At 48.9% G+C, this 22,666-nt stretch overlaps 1 protein-coding gene across 3 annotated transcripts in view; it reads right to left on the bottom strand.

The window, feature by feature from the left end:
- The window catches only part of SFXN5 (sideroflexin 5), a 98,627-nt gene that overhangs the window by 35,270 nt on the left and 40,691 nt on the right, over positions 1–22,666 (bottom strand). For all 3 annotated transcript variants that reach the window (XM_057401273.1, XM_057401274.1, XM_057401275.1), the window contains 5 exons: positions 21,323–21,348; positions 17,205–17,258; positions 15,728–15,784; positions 14,810–14,875; positions 367–457 (listed from right to left, as the gene is read on the bottom strand). In XM_057401273.1, the coding sequence (XP_057257256.1) occupies positions 367–457; positions 14,810–14,875; positions 15,728–15,784; positions 17,205–17,258; positions 21,323–21,348 (294 nt within the window). The remainder of the gene's footprint in view (positions 1–366; positions 458–14,809; positions 14,876–15,727; positions 15,785–17,204; positions 17,259–21,322; positions 21,349–22,666) is intronic.

Below are 22,666 nucleotides of genomic sequence, written 5' to 3'. Positions count from 1 at the left end.
TATTGTAAAAACCCCTAACGCTACTGCTTGTTTCAAGGTTTGATTTGACATGATTCAAACCAGCTCTTGCAGATTAAATCCTCTTGAATTTGGATGATCGAGGACCAGTCAACACTGATCAGTTTGTAAACTGCTTGCGAGTGGAAAGTGCAGCTTGAGAAAGCCTCATGAGCTGCCTCCACCAGCAGCTTTGCATCATTCTCCTGCCAAAACGCTGCTTTGCACCAGCCTGTTGCTGTCTGCACCAACTCAGGGACCTCAGCTTTATGGTGGCATAAAGCAGGAAGGATGGAGTTAGGTGTCCTTTAGCTACCACTAGGTTTACAGCCAACACTTTGAGTATAGAGAAAAGGCGTCATTTCTTACCGACAGCAGGGAATGGCACAAACCTCTGGATCAAGAGACGAGTGGCGGGGGTAAACTTGTTTGCTCTCTGAACCAGAACATTAAGGCCCACCTTTGAACAGAAGAGAAACAAAACAGAGAAGCAGAAACGTTTAGCTACAGGGAGCAGGGCAGATGCCACAGTTTGCAGACAGCAGCAGAGCTCTTCAAGGGGACACATTGAGGTCTCTCCCCATGCAGAAGCATGTGAGAACTAAACCCTCCACACACCGCAGGGTTTAACTGGGCTGGGTTGAACCCAGCTGCTGGGCTTAAGTGAAAGGTTGAACTCAACTGTTGGGCTTAAATGAAGGGTTGAACCCAACTGTTGTGCTTAAATGAAGGATTGAACTCAACCATCGGAAGGATTGAACCCAACTCTTGGGCTTAAATGAAGGGTTGAACTCAATCATTGGATTTAAATGAAGAGTTGAACCCAATGCTGGGCTTAAATGAAGGGTTGAACTCAACCATTGGAAAGGTTCAACCCAACCACTGGGATTACATGAAGGGTTTAACCCAACTGCTGGATTTAGATAAAGGGTTGAATTCAGCCATTTGGTTTAAATGAAGGGTTAACCCAACCATTGGGTTTAAATAAAGGGTTGAACCCAACCATTGGGTTTAAACCCCTTCCAGCTAAAAGACGAGCTAGAAATCACTGTAACCCCATTCAGTCCCCCTGGAAATACCCCTAGCTGCATTTTTACCCAGTTCACTGGCATTTTCCCCATCCACCACAAAATATCTGGGGTTGGAAGACCTCATCAAGCTAGGCCAAAGGCCAAAGGTGGTGGCTTGCCCAACACAACTCGTTCCTCCTCCCAGGGTCTGTGCAAAGCCCACCACCTCACTCCAGTGCAAACACTTGGGCTCTAAAGGAGCTATTACTAGAGACAAAGAGCCAGCAGGCAGTTTATTATAGCCATGGATCATTTCTTGTTGCCTCCTCCACCACTTGAATAATGCAGAGCTCTCCCCAGCTTTGCAGGGATTTAAGTCATTGCGTTATGTTCATAGAAGCGGCACAGAGGAGAGTCGCTGCCTCGTCAGCCTCAGCGTGGTTGGATAGTAATGATAGTCAGAGAATTCCCAGCAAAACTGGTTTCAGGCAGAGCTGGGGTTATTAACTAAACAAACCTCTTCACAGGGAATGACTTTAATGTCTTCAAATTACTCTCCCTCACAATATTTTCTCTTCCTCATCCAAATGCGCAAACAAAATCCCAACAGCCCCCAAGTGGGGATTATTTCAGGCTGAAAATGGGACAGTTTTCAGCCAAAAATGCAGAAAAATTTAAAAAAAATAAGAAAAAGAATCAGCCAAAGCCAAAAACCTGCCAACAAACAGTGATTTGGGGTCTTAAAAAAAGGGAAAAGAAAGGAAAAAGAAGAAAAGGAAAGCAGGGGAGAACATATTTTGCAGGCTGCTACATTATACATGCAGCCGCAGCGCATCTCGTCTTTTTGGAGGCTGAGAGGATGATGTTGAGAAGCACAACTGCTGGGTAAGCCCTGCATAAGCAGAACGCTGGTTTGCAAAACCCATGGAGCATTTCCAAAGCCCCAGGAGGCTTTCACCAAGACCCCAAGCAGGATCCTTCCTCCTCTCCTTGGCCACTATGACTGTATGGGCGAGCCCAAACGAAAGCACAGTGGTGGTTCTGAAGCTGGGTAAAGATGAAGGCTTTGTCTTAATCTTCTTCCCCCTCAAAAATGATTGATTTCTAGTATTTCTTTTTACATTTTCCAAGTGCTGGGATGCATATCTGCAAAATCTGAATGCTTCCAGAAAGTACAAAGCGCTCTCAAATGGTGACTTTAAGACTAAAGGTAAGACAATCATGAGCCTGGCTTTGCTGGTACTGCCCCATGGATTTGGGTATTTATAGCCTGGATAGAATTCATCTGCGCAGATGACAAATATTGTTGGGTTTGCAGCCTCGGCTTGAAGGTTTAATGGAAGGATTTGACCATGAAGTGGAAGAGCAGCAGCTTCTGCAACAGCAAAGATGAAGCTGGGAGAGACCCTGCTGTGAGGCGAGTGGTAATAAAAGCATTTTACTTTCAGATTCAATTTGGTGCTGCAGATGAACTGGCTCCTCCACTTACAGCAACCACCCCGCTGTGAATATGAAATTAAATGTTGCTGCAGGTTTCAATCCAATCTCCCAAATTCCCAACACCAGGAGCAGATTTAGGGAGCTAATGAGGGTTTGTTTTGTACAGTTTGGAAATTGCTTGAACCAATCTGTGAACTCTTTCCCGCAGGTCACAAAGCGGGATGAGGGTAAACAGGGCAAGGGGAGCATCCAACAACGAGCAGGTTCTCCTCCACTTCAGAGCACCATAAGCAAAAGGGCCATCAAGGACAGCTTCATGAGTTTCATTCCTAAAGGCTGGCCAATGCATGCTCATTATAGAGGCAAAATCATCCCTAAGAAAACAACCACAGAAGTATTATTATCATCACCCTGCCTACAGCCTGAGTCACAGAGCTGGGATCTACCACACTGGTAGAAACACGTAACAGAGGCAGGTGGGATTCATCACACCCAACGTGGTAGAAACACAGAATCATGGAATTGTTTAGCTTGGAAAAGACCATTGTGATCACTGAGCCCATGACTGCCGAAGCCACCACTAAACCACGTCCCTAAGCACCACGTCTACCCATCTTCTAAACACCTGCAGGGATGGTGACTCCACCACTGCCCTGGGCAGCCTGCTCCAATGCCTGACAACCCTTTCTGTGAGGAAGTTTTTCCTCATATCTAACCTAAACATTCCCTGGCAGAACTTAAGGCTGCTTCCTCTCATCCTACAGACTTCCTTTGTGGCCCCGTGCAGAGAAATGAGCTTTTTTGAGGGTTTTTATTCTCCAAGATGGACACTTATGGGTGCTCACATAAAACGTCTCCAGAAGTGCCCATTTATCCCTGCTGACTATCAAAGCAGTCCAGGGATGCAGCTCAGGTGAAGACACCTACACTGGTCATGTCTCAACACAGCCAAGACAAGCGGTTTCAGCGCAGTACAGGTTTGGGACGTTCCCGTATTGAGATCCAGACTAAGGGACAAATCCAGACTGCCTATTTATCTGAGGTTTCTTCTTCCAGAGTACTCCCTCCATGCAGCTGATGGAGCTTCCCAACAAGGCAGGGGAAGCTGGACACCAGGAGACATCACACCACAAGGGCTGCTAACATCCCGCAACACGAAACTGGGACAGAACACTGAGAACAGGAGAGTAACCTCACTCAGGGCTCTACTACACCTCTGGCAGCACTTCCTCCATCCCTCTTCTGCAAATGCCAGGAATTCCTGTTATATATTTTCCTCCTGGTTTTGTTTCCAGCATCAACAACATGATCTCAGCAAAAGGAGAGTTTGTGATGTGGAAACCAAACCAGACACTGTCAAAAGAGCAACTGCGTAATATTGAACCCAGGTTTCTGCTTCCTTTTCTTTTCTTGCTTGACTCAAAGTATCCACCAAGACAGGAATATCAAATCACAGGAATTTCTGAAATAAGCCCCGCTTTATTTTTGTTTTTCCTTTCTGATTATCTTGAAGCCAACTGAATGGTTTTCAATGCCTGAAGCTGGGAATGACCCAGGTCTACCTTTACCATCTACATCTTCATCCCTCCACATCTTAACCCAGTTTTAGAGCAGTAAATACATCAGGAATTCAAGAAGCGCTTTCAATTAATTTGGAGAGGGAATTTTTATGAAATAAAGGAGTATCTGGAGTGCAGCAAGCAAGGGGAATGTTGGCTGCAACAAGTGCTGAGGAGGCCATGGAGATGCTGCGAGGGCTGGAGCAGCTCTGCTCTGGAGCCAGGCTGAGAGAGCTGGGCTGGGGCAGCCTGGACAAGAGAAGGCTCCTGAAGGGAAGACCTGAGAGCAGCTCCAGTGCCTGAAGGGGCTGCAGGAAAGCTGGAGAGGGGCTTGGGACAAGGGATGTAGGGACAGGCCAAGGGGAATGGCTTGAACCTGCCAGAGGGGAGACTGAGATGAGCTCTTAGGCAGAAGCTCTTCCCTGGGAGGGTGCTGAGGCGCTGGCACAGGGTGCCCAGAGAAGCTGTGGCTGCCCCATCCCTGGCAGTGTTCAAGGCCAGGTTGGACACAGGGGCTTGGAGCAAGCTGCTCTAGTGGAAGGGGTCCCTGCCCGTGGCAGGGGTTGGAGCTGGAGGAGCTTTAAGTTCCCTTCAAACCCAAACCAGGCTGGGATCCTATGACACCCCATAAACATTGCTGAGCAGCTCTCTAGGCTTCATTAACTGTGTTGGCAAGACCTCCGCTGATTTAAGGGATTCAGCTTTCCCAGCTTCCATCAGCATCGGGACAATCCCTGACCGCTGCAGTTGGAGTTGGCTGCTCCAACTGACCTAGAAAGCCAACTTGGAAGTAGGGACTGGTTCCAAAGAAGCTTCTCCTTCAGCCCTCAAATCACCAGATTGCTGAATTAGAGCACTAATTGGATCTGATGAGTCCCATCCAGCTGAAGTGTAGAAAAGAGCATTAGGAGAAGGAAGGAAAAAAATCAATTCATTAGGGCTGAGGGGTGAAGATGGAGGCAGAGGGATGGAAAACTGGGCTGATTACCAACTGGAGCTCTACCAAGTCAAGGAGAACAGAATGGAGGAGTATAAGGGAAGGGAAAGCATTAACAATCCAAATGGAGAAGGAAGATAGAGAGGAGCAAGAGAAAGGAAAAGAGGAAACCTGAGTGACCCCGGAGATGACTGAAGAAGGGATGACCACAGCAGCCCCACAGTTGGATGCTTCAATGGAAGAAAATGGTGTCATGTGGAAAAAGAAGCAAGACTGCAGGAGAGGTATGAGCAGGAAAAGAGAGAATTAATGCTGAATAGTTTGGGTTGGAAGGGAGCTTAAAGCTCAGCCAGTTCCAACCCCTACCACGGGCAGGGACATCTTCCACTAGAGCAGCTTGCTCCAAGCCCCTGCATCCAACCTGGCCTTGAACACTGCCAGGGATGGGGCAGCCACAGCTTCTCTGGGCACCCTGTGCCAGCGCCTCAGCACCCTCCCAGGGAAGAGCTTTTTCCTTATATCCAACCTAAATCTTCCCTATTTAAGTTTAAACCCATCACTCCTTGTCCTTGTATCACTACAGTCCCCAGCGAAGAGACCCTCTCAGCATTCTTGTCGGCTCCCTTGGGATCCTGGGAGCACTGGATACTGGAAGCACAGCTCCTAGAGCCAGGCACCACCTCGTTTAAAACCTTCCAGCACCAAACACAAGTTTATCACCAGCTCCTCCAGTTCTCCTCCTGTCTCCCTACAACAGCTCACCTCCGAGGCAGGGCCCAGCCCTGCTCCATCCCCTTGCCACCCCTCGCCCTACTTTGCACCGACTGCCTCCAGCCTCTCAGTGTTTCTTGACCGCCCTAAGTGGCCGACAGTGCTGAGGGCAGTGGGTGGCCTCCTGTGCTGCCTCACAACCTGATTACGGGCATCACACCACATTCACAGGCTGTCAATGCCGCGGCTCCACACGCCTCACAAACAATTATCAGGAAGAAGGAGCTGGGATTAGAGAAATCCACAGGGGCACCTCCACCTAGAGAGGGGAGTGAAAAATGGTGTGTGGGGGTGTGTGTGTGTGTGTGTGTGTGTGTGAGGGGAGTGTGCAGTAGGAGCAGGGAAGGAGCAACAGCCCCTGGCTGGTGGTACCAACAGAGTGGGTTGCTCTGAGGATGCTCTCCCCGCCCCGGGTTACACACAGATGAGACTGAACAATTGGTCCAAGGAGCTCCTGTCCTTCCTGAACAGGGAACGGGGGAAACATCAAGATCCTGGCGTTTCATTACACATCAATTTTGTAAGTGTAATGAGCCAGTCCAACTCTAATTTATCTAAAAGAAGCTCTTAAGATTCTCCCAGCTTCAGTTGGATACTCCCAAGCTTTTTTTAATCATAGGATCCCAGCCTGTTTTGGGTTGGAAGGGAACTTAAATCCCATCCAGCTCCAACCCCTGCCACGGGCAAGGACCCCTTCCACTGGAGCAGCTTGCTCCAAGCCCCTGTGTCCAACCTGGCCTTGAACACTGCCAGGGATGGGGCAGCCACAGCTTCTCTGGGCACCCTGTGCCAGCGCCTCAGCACCCTCCCAGGGAAGAGCTTCTGCCTAAGAGCTCATCTCAGTCTCCCCTCGGGCAGGTTCAAGCCATTCCCCTTGGCCTGTCCCTACATCCCTTGTCCCAAGCCCCTCTCCAGCTTTCCTGCAGCCCCTTCAGGCACTGGAGCTGCTCTCAGGTCTCCCCTTCAGGAGCCTTCTCTTGTCCAGGCTGCCCCAGCCCAGCTCTCTCAGCCTGGCTCCAGAGCAGAGCTGCTCCAGCCCTCGCAGCATCTCCATGGCCTCCTCTGGCCTCACTCCAACAGCTCCATGTCCCCAGTGGCATCAGCGATCCAGGTCACTGAGCTCTGGCTGTCAGGATGCAAGGCCAGGGATTCCCAAAGCCAGCTGCAACACAACCTTACAACACTAACACTGTTTTACAGCACTAACGTTAGGCTTGAGCAGACTTCACCTCTCAGGTGAAGGGGACAAACAATAAGATCTCTCTGCTGAAATCCTGTGTGGCTGTGGGAGTGGTTTGGGTTATAAGGGATATTTTCAAGACAAGGCACGTTTTGACTCCTCAAAATGGAAACTTTTTGGGGTGGGGGAAATCCAGCCGGCTTAAAAGCATCATTGATGCCATGTGCGTTTGTCCAGGAGCAGCCTCAGCTTTGATCTGATCTCCCAGACCCACACTGGGCTTTGCTGATGAGACTCCCGCTCAACTTCCTTTCTCCGATACAGCTAAATATAAAGTCGAGGAGTTGTGACTTGTGTGTAACCTCTGTGCTCAGGCAGCTCCAACCCCAGCTGAGATCCTGCACGAACGATCATCTGTGAACCCTGCGGGAACACCGCCCAACGCCTCTGAGACAAATCACAGCGCTTCCAGAGCTCAGAAGCTCTGCAGATGCCCTACAGCAATCACAGAGCTCCCCCGAAAGCTGCATGTTCTTGGAAATAACATCTCCAGGGCTTCTGTGCAGAAGGAAGTTGCCCCAGGATGACTGACACCTGCATCAGAGAGGCGTGATTTGAAGATGCTGCTCTGGAGCCAGGCTGAGAGAGCTGGGCTGGGGCAGCCTGGACAAGAGAAGGCTCCTGAAGGGGAGACCTGAGAGCAGCTCCAGTGCCTAAAGGGGCTGCAGGAAAGCTGGAGAGGGGCTTGGGACAAGGGCCTGGAGGGACACAAAAAGGGGAATGGCTTGAACCTGCCAGAGGAGAGACTGAGATGAGCTCTTAGGCAGAAGCTCTTCCCTGGGAGGGTGCTGAGGCGCTGGCACAGGGTGCCCAGAGAAGCTGTGGCTGCCCCATCCCTGGCAGTGCTCAAGGCCAGGTTGGACACAGGGGCTTGGAGCAAGCTGCTCCAGTGGAAGGGGTCCCTGCCTGTGGCAGGGGTTGGAGCTGGAGGAGCTTTAAGGCTCCTCCCAGTCCAAACCATTCTATTCTATGTTTCTATGATTCTCGGACACTTTAACCTGGTTTGGGCTTCCACACACTCCAGTCTAACTCCATACATTTTCACAGTCTGTGAAAGCACCATGCACACTCCACACAGCAAAGAAAGAGCATCAGCAAATCACACTGGCATCAGCTCCCTTCCTCCACTGCCTTGTCCAGGGTCAGGATTTAGGGCCAGGAAGCATGGGGCTACCTTTAAAATGAAAAGGCCTGGCTCTGCCTGTGAATCATAGAATGATAGAATCACAGAATAGTCAGGGTTGGAAAGCACCTTAAGCTCATCCAGTTCCAACCCCCCTGCCATGGGCAGGGACACCCCACACTAAACCATCTCACCCAAGGCTCTGTCCAAGAGCTGCTTCAAACCCCCTCCTGCACACCTCGAGCAGCAGTGGCTCCAGGGTGAGTCATTAGTAGCTGCTAGCACCAAAGTTATTAATGGCATTAATCACCTGATTTTTTTAAGCCCAAGGTTACATTCAAGTCTTGAGCAGGTGCATTTTAAGCGTGTAAGTCGATAGCGAACACAGAGCGTGGCTGGGAGTCATGGTTACATGTCATTACAGCTCCCTCTTATACAAAAGAAGACAAAACACCTACTTTTGTCAGAATTTAGCTCAGGTTGCTAAGTGAGAACAACGTATTTATTTGCCTCTGTACTGACAAGACCATCAATCCCGAAGTTGCACTTAATAAAAGCCTGGTTAGAAGTTCCAAACCCTGGTATATTGGCAAGGGGATGGAGGGAGCTTCTATAATTGGGGTAAACGTCACCACACCATCCCTCCACTGCAGAGGTACTTGATCTCACATGTGGTTTTGCTTCTCCTTCCATCAGGGGAATCAAAGGCCTAATACAAGGGGGAAGCTCAGTGCCATCGTGCCTTGGTGGTCACAATAAGAGGATTCCTGGGCAAGTTACATGCACCTCTACACGTAAACCACACTCTGAATGCCTGCCAGGCTTGCTGTGCTCTAATTAGAGCCCATCCTGCCAACTGAAGAGGGTAATGCCAGCAGTACCGATGCATATGGCACCTCCAAGGTACACACAGTGGTCAACAGATGGACAATGAGCTAATGACCAGAGCACCAAGCTGAGCAACAATGCACTGCTTACTGGGAGATGTCAAACGTGGCCAAATGATACTGGCAGAAGAGAGGAAGCCCTTGGAGAGTCTCCACAGGGATCACAAGGAGCAGGATTTGGAGCTGGGCTTGGCAGAACCGCAGGTGGGCATTAAAAACCTGCTGTACAAAGCCCTGATGCAAGGACTACAGAAAGCAATGGCAGTAACACCACTGCTGTGAGATGCTTCAAGGAGAATGTACGGAGAAACCCAACGACTCGCCACCACGGGCTCCAGCAGTCTCCAGCCTGCAGGTCTCAGCACCAGTGACCCCCCGTAAACCAGACAGCAGCTGATCACGGCCCTTGTCTGGATCTGGTTTCATTTGCATGCATTTAATTGCAGCCCCAAGAACCTCTCTGTTCTCAAACTGAAGTTATGGTCTAAGTCCATAGTACTGACATAGTATCTTCTCCGTGACAATGCTGAGGCGCTGGCACAGGGTGCCCAGAGAAGCTGGGGCTGCCCCATCCCTGGCAGTGTTCAAGGCCAGGTTGGACACAGGGGCTTGGAGCAAGCTGCTCTAGTGGAAGGGGTCCCTGCCCATGGAAGGGATTGGGACTGGAGGAGATTTAAGGTCCCTTCCAACCCAAACCACTCTGCGATTCTATAAAGAGCTGGTTCAGAAGCAAAAGGGATCAGCAGCACAGGAGCAAATTGAGTTGGGATCTGACATTAAGAAACCTGTTTATAACATACGTAAAACCAGTTATTAACAATGAGATTGGTCTTGGTTATGTCGCTTTCTTATCCTTTTAGAAGCATGATCAAATTAGAACGTTTGTGTCTTTGCACATCTGCTGGAAAGGGTTTCCAATCCCTCCAATCAACATAACTCTTGGTGCTAGGATATTGGGGAAAAAAACCCAAACCCTAACATTTCAGACACTTGATCTTTCTCATGTCCTTTTACCACTCTCTGCCTTTGTTTGCCTCACTTAGGAAAATCAGCTGATATTAACTACACTTCATCCATCATCATGCACAGCAGCCAGGTATCAGCAAAGAGGGCCCAGTTCCAGGAATCCACTCAATTGTATGAAAAAAAATGTTAAAAAATAACAATTACTGCTCAGAAAAGCAGTAAAATGAGAGGAATCCAAAGAAAAGACAGGAAGGAGGTTGGTGGATGGAGAATATGCTAAAAATAAGCTACAATCACAGAAGGAGAAAGAGAAATCTAGGTTACTGAGTGGTAATCAGACTCCTCTAAACATACTGTCTGCCACAACAAGGAGGACATAGAGTCATAGAATGGTTTGGGTTGGAAGGGGCCTTAAAGCTCATCCAGTTCCAGCCCTTGCCACAGGTAGGGACACCCCCACTAGAGCAGCTTGCTCCAAGCCTCATCCAACCTGGCGTAAGAAGTTAGAGATGGAAGAGCTCCATCTTTTCAGGTCATTCCCCACATCCAGTCCCACCATTATCCCTTTGTGATGTCTCTTCTAACCTGACTTCAAGTGATGGCTACACCCAAGTACTGCACAGGAGGAGAGAGAAAATTCTGGACCTGCCATGTCTTTCCTTGCCTGGAGCTAGGCTGTGGGTTGGGTTGGGAGTAGGGGGAATCATAGACTCAAATAGGCTGGTAAAGCCCTTTAAGCTCACCCAGTCCAACCATTCACAGCACTGCCAAGGCCACCACTGCTCCATGGCACTGAGGCCTCGTCTCCACGCTGTGTGAACACTTGCAGGGACGGTGCCTGCAGCCCTGCCCTGGGCAGCCTGTTCCAATGCCTGAGCACCCTCTGGGGCAGGAATTGTTCCTCAGCTCCATCTAAACCTGCCCTGGGGCAGCTTGAGGCCGGTTCCTCTTGTCCCATCCCTTGTTCCTTGGGAGCAGAGCCCAGCCCCTCCTGGCTCCATCCTCCTGTCAGGCACTTGTAGGGAGCCATCAGGTCCCCCCTGAGCCTTCTCTTCACACTGAACCCCCCAGGTCCCTCAGCCCTTCCCCATCACACTTGTGCTCCAGGCCCTGCACCAGCTCCAGTGCCCTTCTCTGGCCCTGCTCCAGCACCTCAATGTCTCTCTTGGAGTGAGGGACAATACTGGGGAAAAATATTGAAATCTTGAAAACCATTGAAAAAAAAGAGCATTGATTCCTCCAAATCCTCATCCTGAAGGGCTGTGAATCCGGATCCCAGGTGCAGCACTGGCGCTAAGAGAGAAGCATCACCTCTCTCCGACAGCGATTCCTCAGTCTCTCTACCATGGGAAAAGAACCCAGTTACCTGCAAAGCTTTCCAAGACTTTCAGTTTAACTGCAAGAAGCCCAAAGCCAAAATCTGCTCTTCTCTACGCATGAGCAAGTCACTGGTTTGTCCCTCTCTGTTAGATAAAGCCACGGAGGGTGAAGGCGATGGGAAACACTATCACAAGTCAACCCCTCTGTCAGTCATGAGCCTTCTCCCTCCATCACTGCCAACTGCAAAGGTGGAAGGGGCTCAGTTTAATTAATAGCAGGTCTCAGCAGACCACTGGAAGCAGTGGCACTTGTTTTCAGGTCATCTGGTCCTAATAGGCTCACACTGGGAGGTGATTTGTTGCTAACTGACAGCAGAGATCACTTAATGAGGGCTGAGACCTTCCAACCCAAGGTAATGAACCCAGGGGCTGTTTCGGTGTTATTTGTCATCATCATTTAAAAAACAAAGCACAGAGCACTCGAGGAGATGCTGGATCTGAATCCAGGTATTTACAATCTAGAAATCACTCCCTGATCTGCAGGATTTTCTCCAGGCTGTTCTGCATTGGGAATGGAGCAGGCAGGAAGTGCTGCAATGGATTATCAGGACACAAAGCTGTATCACACATAGTTGTGTCCCCAGCAGCTTGTCTGTGGGGACACAGTATAGGGACATCAGTTGCACATCTCATTTTTACACCCTACATGCTTCACTTGGAAGAAGACTTCCATTCCTATATCAGGAAGCAGGAAGAATCCATGAAGGCTGCTTCTCTTCCTCACTCTCCCGACTACATCAATAGATCTAAGGAAAGCTCCTGCCTCCCCCTAACAATACTCTGACCCTCAGAGAACCTCAGCTACAAAACCCTGCTATTACATGCCAAGGGCATCCCAGTGGAAGCCCAGGCTGGTGGGGCCATTGTAGCACTTTAATAGGAAGGTAGAAACCCCCTCTGGCAACCACAGCACCAAAGGAAGGTTTCCTCTTGCACAAGCCTGGAATCCTGTTGTACAGAACACCTTTCCTTGAAGTGTTTTAAAAGCTCTGCAGTGATGGACAGCCAAGGTGTGCAAGATAACCAGGCCCTGGGGCTCCTGCTGGAGATGCACCTACAAATTAGGAGAACAGATGAGTCCCAGCATCCCTTACTTCTGTGCTTACTCCAAGCTCATTGTTCTGTACAGACCACCACCTGCTTCACCACCACGGAGGAGACAGTACAATTAATGGAGATATAAACTATCATGGGACAAAGGGCTGATCTGCTGTCAGATGACTGTAAGCCACCTAAAGCCACCAGTGGTGACAGCCACCCTGCAGTAACAGCAGGTCACTGCTGCTTTGCTGTAATTACTTTGATCTACAAGTCATAGAATGGTTTGGGTTGACAGCGACCTTCAAAGCTCACCTAATCCAACCCCCTGCACTGAGCAGGGACACCTTCAGCTACATCAGGTTGCCCAGGTGCCTTGGTGTAGCTTTTCACATGCTTCAGAGAATGGTTCTCACAGTACCACTGATGGGGACACTTCTGCACTATGAATTTATCTCTGCTTCACCTCCTTTGCAGCCAGCCTAGGAGGAACCAGAGCTTTCCAACACCTGCATCAACTGTCCCAACACGGACATCACCTCCCACTGCCCAAGTGGTTTCCTTACCAAAGCCTGTCAGCTTCTCGGGGTGACAAACCTCTCCCAACACCACTTCTCCATGTGTCCTGCCCTCTACCTGCCCCTGCTGCCAGAATGGAGAGGAGCATTCATGCCAACAACATGGAACCAGACATCAGCCCTTTGCTGCAGCTGCACTGGGGGTTGGAAGGCAGGTTGTGAGCAGCAGCAGCACATCAAGCTGGAGAGCTTTGCTTTACTGATTCACAAGGTGGAAATACCTGAGCTAAGGACTGAGAAGGCCTTCCCATGCTACACCAGGAAGAGTGGACAGAGGGTTGATGTGGGTGAGATGGGGCCTCACATTGTACTTTAGCTGCAGAAGCTGGAGCTGTTGTGAACACATCTTCATGGGGTTATGAAGGGTGGGAGCTCACACCAGCACAAGGCTGCTTTGGTCTGCAGTGAAGGGGTAATACAAGTGATAAAGGGGAGCAGCACAGCAATCAGTGAGTGCGCCAAGCCAGGGGATGCACCGCTGTCAAGGAGATGTGCATCCAATAAATGGACAGCTTCCACTCAAAACCTCAGGGTGCTTCTCCAACTCCATGCCCTTTGCAAAGCTGCCTGCACGAGAACAGAGATAAGCCTTCTGCAGGCTCCCTGCTGTCCACTGTGGCCATGGTGTGTCAAACCACTCACGGCCAGAAGCTCCCGCTTCCATAGTTCCCTTAGTGATCCCCAGTCTGCTCTAGACAGACATTTTACCTTGTAAAGCCCACGTAGCACCTTCCTGAATGTGAATTGGGGAACCTGGGTACAAACAGCACAGTGAGCAGGCTGAGAACCATAGAACCACCATAGAATGGTTTGGGTTGAAGGGACCTGCAAGCTCCTCCAGCTCCAACCCCTGCCACGGGCAGGGACCCCTTCCACTAGAGCAGCTTGCTCCAAGCCCCTGTGTCCAACCTGGCCTTGAACACTGCCAGGGATGGGGCAGCCACAGCTTCTCTGGGCACCCTGTGCCAGCTCCTCAGCACCCTCACAGGGAAGAACTTCTTCATATCCAACCTAAATCTCCCCTGTTTCAGTTTGAACCCACTCCCCCTTGTCCTACCACTATGGTCCACTGAGTCAGTCCCCTGAAGGCTGACCTCTTCCCGTAGTAAAGTCTGTTTGCAGAAAAAACACCTGGAAAAGGATGTCTGTGGCTTGGGATAAAGGAAAAATGTCTCAGCCAGAGGAAAACAACCACAAATGCTGTGGGATCTTTAATGTCCCAGCAGGAAAGGTACAACCAGACAGTTCAGAGGCTTATTTGAAAACCCACTGTAGGAAAGAACTTCCATAAGTTGCTCCTGAGAAATGTACCCATCCCCTTGGGAATTACTGACCCTGCTACAGATGCCAACTCGTGCTTCTGGGGAGCCTGAGTACTAGAAGCCTGTTGAGTGCCCCACGAGACCATGGGTTTAGCACTGTTTAAAGTTTCTCCCTTAGAGGTGACTTCAGCTATGACCCAAACACCGTTTCCAGCTTGAAGGCCATCCGCAGGTCATTGTGAGTGCCTTGGTTCTTTCAGTGGAAGGTGATGACCCATCAGAAGAACATCTCTCAAAGCCTGCCTTTGTTCAGCATGTTAAAGTCCCTCTTTTAGCTTGGACCAGGCTAATTCCCCCCCCGGTTAATGCACTAGTGGATGATCTGAGTTCACCCAGCATCAAAGCCACAGTGTGGGAAGCCATCACCAGTGGAAATCTCCTTCTGTTGGGAAGCTGGAGCATGCATGGACGGAACCACCTCACAGTTCCAGTATTTTCTGGTTATATAGACCAGATTCTGTCAATTATAAGACAAACATGCTTGGCAATTCAAACAAACCTCTCAAAACCACTGTAAAGGAGCAGTTAGCAGTGAAATAGAGAGATATAAAGCGTTACCCACTGCTATCGAGACAGCGCTTACGACAGCTCCCAAGTAGCCCTGGATGAACTTGGACGTCGGAGAAGGCTTTGGAAAGAGAAAACAAAACATATTGTCACTAAACAAACTCCTGGTTATTAAACTGCAGCTCTGCTTTTTGGGGGCTGTTTTCATTGTGTTTGTTTGGAAGCAGAGACAGGTTTCATCTCTGTCATATTGTTCTGTGACACATGGTCTGTCATGTAGCAGCGGCAAAAGAAAGGCAAATTGGAGCCTCGTGAGCAAGGTTAAAGGGACTGGGAAATTAATTGGCATCAGAAAATGATAATATTAATTGGAGCTCAAAGGAAGGATGTGAATGGAATTCAGCAAATGGTACAAAATGAGTTATTCTTATACACTAGTGATGAGCCCCAAACTCTCCACATGAAATAGCTGTGGTTGAAATGTTATCTCAATGAGCTGGATGGTTTCCAGCTCAGCTTCCTGTCTTGAGCTTGTAATGAATGATAAAGCAATGGGAGGGAGGAGGAACAGCCCCACCACTTCGCAGCACCGCTGCTGCTGGCACACATAAAGTCCTCAGGAGACACCAGGGTGATCATGGAGCTGCCTTTTGCTACCCAAAAAACCCAGATACAGCTTTGCTTTGTGCTCATTTCCATATCAAATGCAGCCACTTCACACCAGTTAGAACTAGATACTGGTTCAGCTCAAAGCCATTTAGTGTTACTGATGCGCTTTGAGTGATTTTGGGATCCTCATACCATTTACAGCTGAGGTTTGACATGGAAGCCTATACAGGAGGATGGCCAATCTATAAACCCATCAGTGGGTTAACTCCAGAGCATCTATTAACAGCGGAGGGACAAGACTTCTGTTGCTGTGTTAAACCAGAGCTAACACACCATGCACACCACAGACGCTGGGGCTCCTCACCTTGGTCGCATTGCGGTTTGCATAGTTGACGCAGGCATTGTGGCTCTGATTCAACCACTGAGGAGGAAACAGGAGACAGGCATAAACATAACTTCACAGCAGTAAAGTGAAAAGTATCTATTAAAGGTGGGAATGTCGATGGAAAACTGTCCTCTTGGGCCTGCTCACAATTTGCCACCTCTTTGTAAAGGCTCCTGTATAACCTGCATCTGATTTAATGCCCCTCAAAGGGAGGGACAGAAAGCCCAAGGCATCCAGAGACCAGAGGGCAGCTTTGCTTCCCTCTTTGCTTGACAAACAGCTCTTCTCCTGGCCCAATCTACCTCCACACATCTCAGTTGCTCTTTGTTTTCATCAGCACCAAATCCATACTGCTGTTAAGAGGTAGCATTAAGCCTGGCAGCCAATTCATAGACTCAGACTGGTTTGGGATGGAAGGGACCTTCAAGCTCATCAGTTCCACTCCTCTCAGGGTGCTGAGGCGCTGGCACAGGGTGCCCAGAGAAGCTGTGGCTGCCCCATCCCTGGCAGTGTTCAAGGCCAGGCTGGACTCAGGGGCTTGGAGCAAGCTGCTCTAGTGGAAGGGTTGGAACTGGATGAGCTTTAAGCTCCCTTCAACCCAAACCAGTCTGGGTTTGTCATTCTAAAGGCAGAGGAGACAAGTTGCCTTCACAAACATGAATGAGCGTAGATGTCTCCAGCCACCATCCTACTCCCACAGCAGGTGATGCCACATGGCACAAGTTACAGCTAAACACACCAAACCACAAGTTACTGGCACGTACCAACATATTCTTGGTCCTGCAGTCTTTCTAACATACTAAGCAGATCCCATTCTGCTTTGATATTTCTTAACTGCATAATTCTCTATCATCACTTACACTGTAGACAATAAAAAGACATTCACAACTAAAAATAAGCCTGAAAAGAACTTGTTCTTTCATTTCAGTTACTGCTGAAATGATACTTCACTGGCGTGTTTACTATGGATGGAACTCATTCACGTGCACGCTTCCCCCACTTACTCTTAATTCCCAGAATTTTAATGGGAAGCAACACCCACAGCTCCCTACACAGAGACAGCCAGGCCAGGCTGGATGGGGCTTGGAGCAAGCTGCTCTACTGGGAGGTGTCCCTGCCTATGGCAGGGGTTGGAGCTGGAGGAGCTTTAAGGTCTCTTCCAACCCAAACCAGTCTGGGATTCTGTGATTTACACCTATACAAAATGGGCCCAAAAAGCTGATTTTGTGATCCCAGAGTATTTTTCATCTCCTTTGCAATGGCACAAACTGGAAAGCAGACCCAATAGTTTGCTTATAGTCTCTTCTAGACCTACCAAACCTTTCCCTAATTATATCCAGCCACATCACCTCCGCATTAACTAAAGCACTGCCACCGCAGAATAGCCACATGTACCTAGACAAAATTCAACTGCTTCTTTCCATTCCATCCCATTCTCCATCCATTTGGACATTACCTGCCAAAACACAGTGGATGCCAGCGTCTGGTTGGGCAAGAGGAGACCAACAACCTGCAAGAGAAGAGATTGGGTCATTAGTAAATGCATTGTTGGTTTGCTCTTGATGCTTTTCTCGGCATGCAAAGAGCAAGCTTATTTCTGATGCCTTGACTAAATGACCTTCCTTTATGGCTTTACTGCATTATAGTTATTGAACTTCCCTTCTGCCTGTTGTCTCTCAGCTTTCCAATGGTGAAACTGGGCAATGGAGCTGCCCATGAAAGCTTTGCTTCCTATTTGTTGCTTGCAAGCCACCTTGGAAAGAGTGTGGCAGCAGAGAATGCCCAAAGATTAATTCATTAAAATGTAATCACTTCTTTATTCCAGGTATTTCTGGAGAAGAACATCAACGCTGCTTGAATGCAAGAGCTCAAAGTTGTTGCTATTGGCAGTAAAAGCGGGGTCGTTCTTATTTTCCTTTGCCACATTTGCTCTTTCAAGCACGAGAATGGAATCCGATTGGAACACCTGAAGGCAGGAGTGACACCTGGAAGCACTAGTGCTCCTGTTTGGGAGCCTGGATTTTGTTTTGAGAGAGAATTATGGATGTGTTGTACTCAACAGAAGAAACTGAGCAAGAGGAAAAGGATGCGAAGCATGGTGACTCCCAACAATAAACCCCCAAAACATAGACAGGAAGATGAGCTCTTGGGTAAGAGCCACAGAATAGTTTGGGTTGGAAAAGACCCTCGAAGGTGATCTAGTCCAACCCCAAGAAACGGGTAAGGTGAGATACTTCCTAACATCATTGTCATGTCCTCTCCTCCTGCACCTTCACTCATAGCGTGGCTTGGGTTGGAAGGGACCTTCAAAGGTCACCTAGTCCAACCATGCTGCAATGAGCAGGATGTCTAAGAGTCTCCGAAGAAGACATCCTTCTTGTTGCAAAATCATCTCTGCTCTTTGTTATGAGTATAAAGGCTGAACAACTAACTCCTAATTCCAAACACATTTATTGTCAGGACACTGATGTGAGCTAAAACACCCCCGAGGCATCTGGACAAGAAGGCTGTGAGTTCATTCCCACTCTCAGACTGTCCTTTGTACCATTTTCGTGAAGTTTATTGCTAAGAAGAGAACAAGCATCCCTGCTTGGAGCACTGAGAGCCTGCTGCAAGGAGGGATAAGCTAACGCCATCTCCCCACATCTGCAGCAGCATCAGTTGAAGAGGAGGCAACCTCTACGCTTAAGGACAGAAGAGAGAAATAACAACAAACAAAAGGGTAATAGGGTTGGGAGGCCTGCTTTCATTTCCATCTTCGTTCCCTTCTCCTCCTCCTCCTCCAGCTTTTCCTCCTCCAGCCTCTCGTGAAGTTACAGCTACTTTGTACACTGGCTGAGCGCCAACCTGTGCAAGTTACACTAATTTACCACTTCCATTCAATATGGGGCTCTTGCCATTAATTACTCCAGCGCTGGTCTTAGCCAAATGAATTCAAGAGGCGACGCACTTCCTCACCCGAGGACTGGCTTCTAGCCCTGAAGCCACCAGGCTAATGAGGCTCTGGAGGAGAAAGGGAAGACTCCAGGCAGGCACTTGCATTGTCAGCTGAAGCTGAGCGCCGAGGGAAATAGAAGAGGGAAAATAAATAAATAAAGAAGAGCACCCAAAATGTGTATGACTGAAAGAGGCACGTTTAAATGCAAACTCTCCATATGTGCAAGAGTCTGTCAAGAAATGTACAATTTCACTTTTAATTACTGTCAGGGGGAAAAAATAACTAAGAAGGAAAACAAAATAGGCAAAAAGCTTTTAAACACTTAGAAAAGTACCAGCTATAACGTTTAATTGCCTATCAGGTGTGAAGGGGCTTTCGTGGCAGGAAAGATGGGGCTAAAGCCACTGCTTGGGCATCTGTGGGCTCTGTTTGTGTTATGGGGTCTCCTCTTGCAAGGCCCAAGTCTGCATCCCCATATTAACACCAAGGTCTTCTCTATGGACTTTGAAACCTCAACAAGACCCCTCCATATATAATGGAGGAAAATAAGGTGCTTAAAGAGGTGGGTGGCAGCTGGGAACACCAGCACAGCTTTGGTTCCATCTTCACTGCTCATTTTAGGCTGAATTCCCTACATGCAGATAAATCTTCTTCCTTAAAGCCTTCCATCCCTGGGATGAAACACAAACCCAGAGTCCAGCAGCTGCCTTGCACATCTTACCCCTACAGCAAAGGGAGATGATCCCTGGCAGTGTTCAAGGCCAGGTTGGACACAGGGGCTTGGAGCAAGCTGCTCTAGTGGAAGGGGTCCCTGCTCGTGGCAAGGGGGTGGAACTGGACGTGCTTTAAAGGACCCTTCTAAGCTAAACCAGTCTCTGGTTCTATAATGGGAGCGGATGGATTTGCTCCCTCCTGGGCTGGAATCTCTGTGGGCAAACACAGAATCTCCCTACGCTGACCTATCCCCCATGCTGTCCTCACTCTGCAAGTGATCCCATGATCGAACCAGGAGCTTGAGCATGGAAAGGATGGAAGCTAAAACGAAAAGCAAACGATTGCAACTTGGGGGAAGGAGAAACAGCCACAAGATTTGATGTGTCAGGGGAGTAGGTGCTTTGGCCAGAAAAGAAACAATTATCTCCAGCAAGACCTTAATCTCTTTCACAATGAGCTAAACCAAACTGAATTAGTTTGCATTAGCTATAGGGGGAGGAAAAGAACCCAGACCAAGATGTATATCGGCAGCATCACGGAGTGACTGAGAGGCAGTAAACCTGGTAATACATTCTCTGATCCCATCTATGCCAAGTGTTTAAGTGACCCTCAAACCCCGGGACAGTCACACCGGAGGTGAGGACAGCCACGCTCACACAGGCAGAGCCCACCGCAGGCACGTTGAGCCTCTCTTGAGGAAATCCCATCCCCCTATGTGAAATGCAAGACTCAAACTGTTTTTATGCTGGAGCAGGCTGCCAATTTTGTCACTAAATTTCACAGATCGATTGGCATAAATGTTACATTTTAATTTTAACATTTGAAACGTTTGGGTATGGGGATTTTTTTGATTTTTTTTTTCTCCTCCTCTTTGTAAATGACAAGAGGTTCCAGTTTATCCTTTAGAGCGAGTGAAATTGGGCTCATCTGACAGCTCGCGGCTCCTCTGACAGCTCTGGATTGGGGCCGATTTCATTGTCAGCTTGAGCGTTAACTCATTTTTGTTTAACCTTTTCTTTGAAAATGCCCCATACAAAGTGCCCACCAAGCCCTCTCCCTGCCACAGCAGAGTAATGGATGTGACGGGTTCTGCTTTTACATGCTGGCAACCCCGCTATCGCCGGTCCACAGGGATTGTCACCTTTAAGCAAGGACCGTGCCACAGCCCACTGGGTGCAGGAGGTCAAACTGAGCACCTTTTGCTCCTTTCAACCATCTTCATACACGTGATTGAAGAAGCTGAGCCAAGAACTGGCGGCTCTGAGGACTTCATGGCACCAACCTTGAGCGATTTAGGGCAAAACTCCATGCCTCAGTTTCCCCATTCATAAAAGGGATTAATTAATGATTCCCATTCCTGAAGACGAGCTGAGGTTTCAGCAGACAGGCAGAATTATCTCCCTTCTGGCTCTCGCTACCGAGAGCACCCAAATGCTTACACATCCCACAAGAACAAGTACAAACTCCAAGCACCCTCAGCAGGAACCCCACGGAAAGCACTGGCTGTTGTCATTAATCGAGACGGGAGCGCACGACACGGGCCTCGCCGTGCTGCAGCTCATCACGTTCAGGAAGAGCCTCGTAAAACATGCAAATGAAACCCCAAAACAGAAACACAAGTGTCCAAAGCTGAAATCTGAGAGTTGCAGAAGTTGCATTTTGCAGGCAATGAGCTCATCTCGGTCTTCCCTTTTCCCAGATGGGAAAGATGAAGCTGAAGATGCTGCACGGGGCTGAGTGAATGACGTTCAAGAGATGAGTAACCTCAAGCACAACGTGCATAGGGCAGGTTTGACACGGTGAAGACCTTGCTAACGTGCAATGGAAACCCTTGTGGGAGCATGTAGGTGGCATGTGGAGTGCTAAAAGATGTGTTTCTTGGTACTTGCAAACCAAATGGGGAGAGATGTTATAATACTTACGATGGGTGTTCCAAAGGGAATGTAACCTATGAAAAACAAAAAGAGATGCATTCATTTTAATACATAGCTTTGGGATGGAAAAACATCCTATCTAAGACACGGATCAGGTCAGGGTAGCAGTCAAAGCCTCATCCCTGGCAGTGCTCAAGGCCTGGTTGGATGGGGCTTGGAGCAAGCTGCTCTAGTGGAAGGTGTCCCTGCCCATGGCAGGGAGTTGGAATTAGATAAGCTTTAAGGTCCCTTCCAACCCAAACCATTCCATGATTCAAACCTGGCATGATGGGCTGCATTCACTTCCACCAGCTCTTCACCACCATGGGGACATGGACTGATGCACCAAGCACCAGCTAGAGCAGACTCCTGATTTTCCCTTATCTCCTTCCCATCCTCCACCTGCTTCTCTTGGGTTGTGGTCTAAGACTTCCCCTGAAACATGTATCATCTAGACCCTAAAGCTTACTCCAGTAAGCCCAGTCTGTTCCAGTACACAGCATTGGCACTTTAGAGGGCATCCTGTTGTTGAACTGGGCTCAGCAGCCAGCAAAACCCCACATCATCAGAAGCAAAGGAATGAGAGCTCAGACCAGGAGCTCCTGGTCCGGAGCAGGAGGAGCTGCATGCTGCTATCTGAGCTGACCTAGTGGCTTGCTGCCACGGGAAGGGGGAGATCCTGCCCCCCTTCCCAAGCTCAGTCACACAATCTGTTCCCTTCCTTGTGCCAGCTCTGTTGCTCATCAGACCCTCCCACAACCTACCCTCACTAACCCAGGAGAACACTCTCCAGCTTTCCATGCCCCTTCCCTTCTTGCTGAGCCTGGTCCCACCACTTACAGCATGCCAAAGCCGCTCATGAAGCCACCTAACAAGCTGCAGAGCCCATGCCAGTTAAGGAGCAGGACCATGCCACCAGAGGTGGGATCTTCCTCGTTCACCATCTGCTTTATCAACCTCTCCATGAGTGATTTTGTACCAGGAGAGCTCATTTATTTCTAGGTCAGTAGAAGAAGCAAGAGGGTGTAAGCTGAAGAAAGTGTAGTTGCATCGTGGAAGAGAGAAGGACTATTTAATCACAGGTCTAACTTAAAGCTCTATATTAGAGATAAGCCTTTACCCCAAATCCTATTGAGTGCCACAAAAATCAAATGCTTCACATTTTTCCCCTGCTAAGTCTGCCAATTTCTGTGCTAATTATAATCCATCTCTATGACTTCCACTAGAAGGTCTCGATATTCCTGAATTAAGCCTCATGGATCCAATTTAGTCAGAAAAGGGGCAGAGACCTGAGAGGAAGAATAATTAAACAAAGAAAGAAATACAGAACCAGCAAACTGCAGGTCCTGGCTT

Source organism: Pezoporus wallicus, unplaced genomic scaffold (genome assembly GCF_028554395.1).
Source record: "Pezoporus wallicus isolate ANWC-B61680 ecotype Strahan unplaced genomic scaffold, APGP_CSIRO_Pwel_v1 contig_8837, whole genome shotgun sequence".
Lineage (NCBI taxonomy): Eukaryota > Metazoa > Chordata > Aves > Psittaciformes > Psittacidae > Pezoporus > Pezoporus wallicus.
This window is presented reverse-complemented; position numbering and strand designations above follow the sequence as displayed.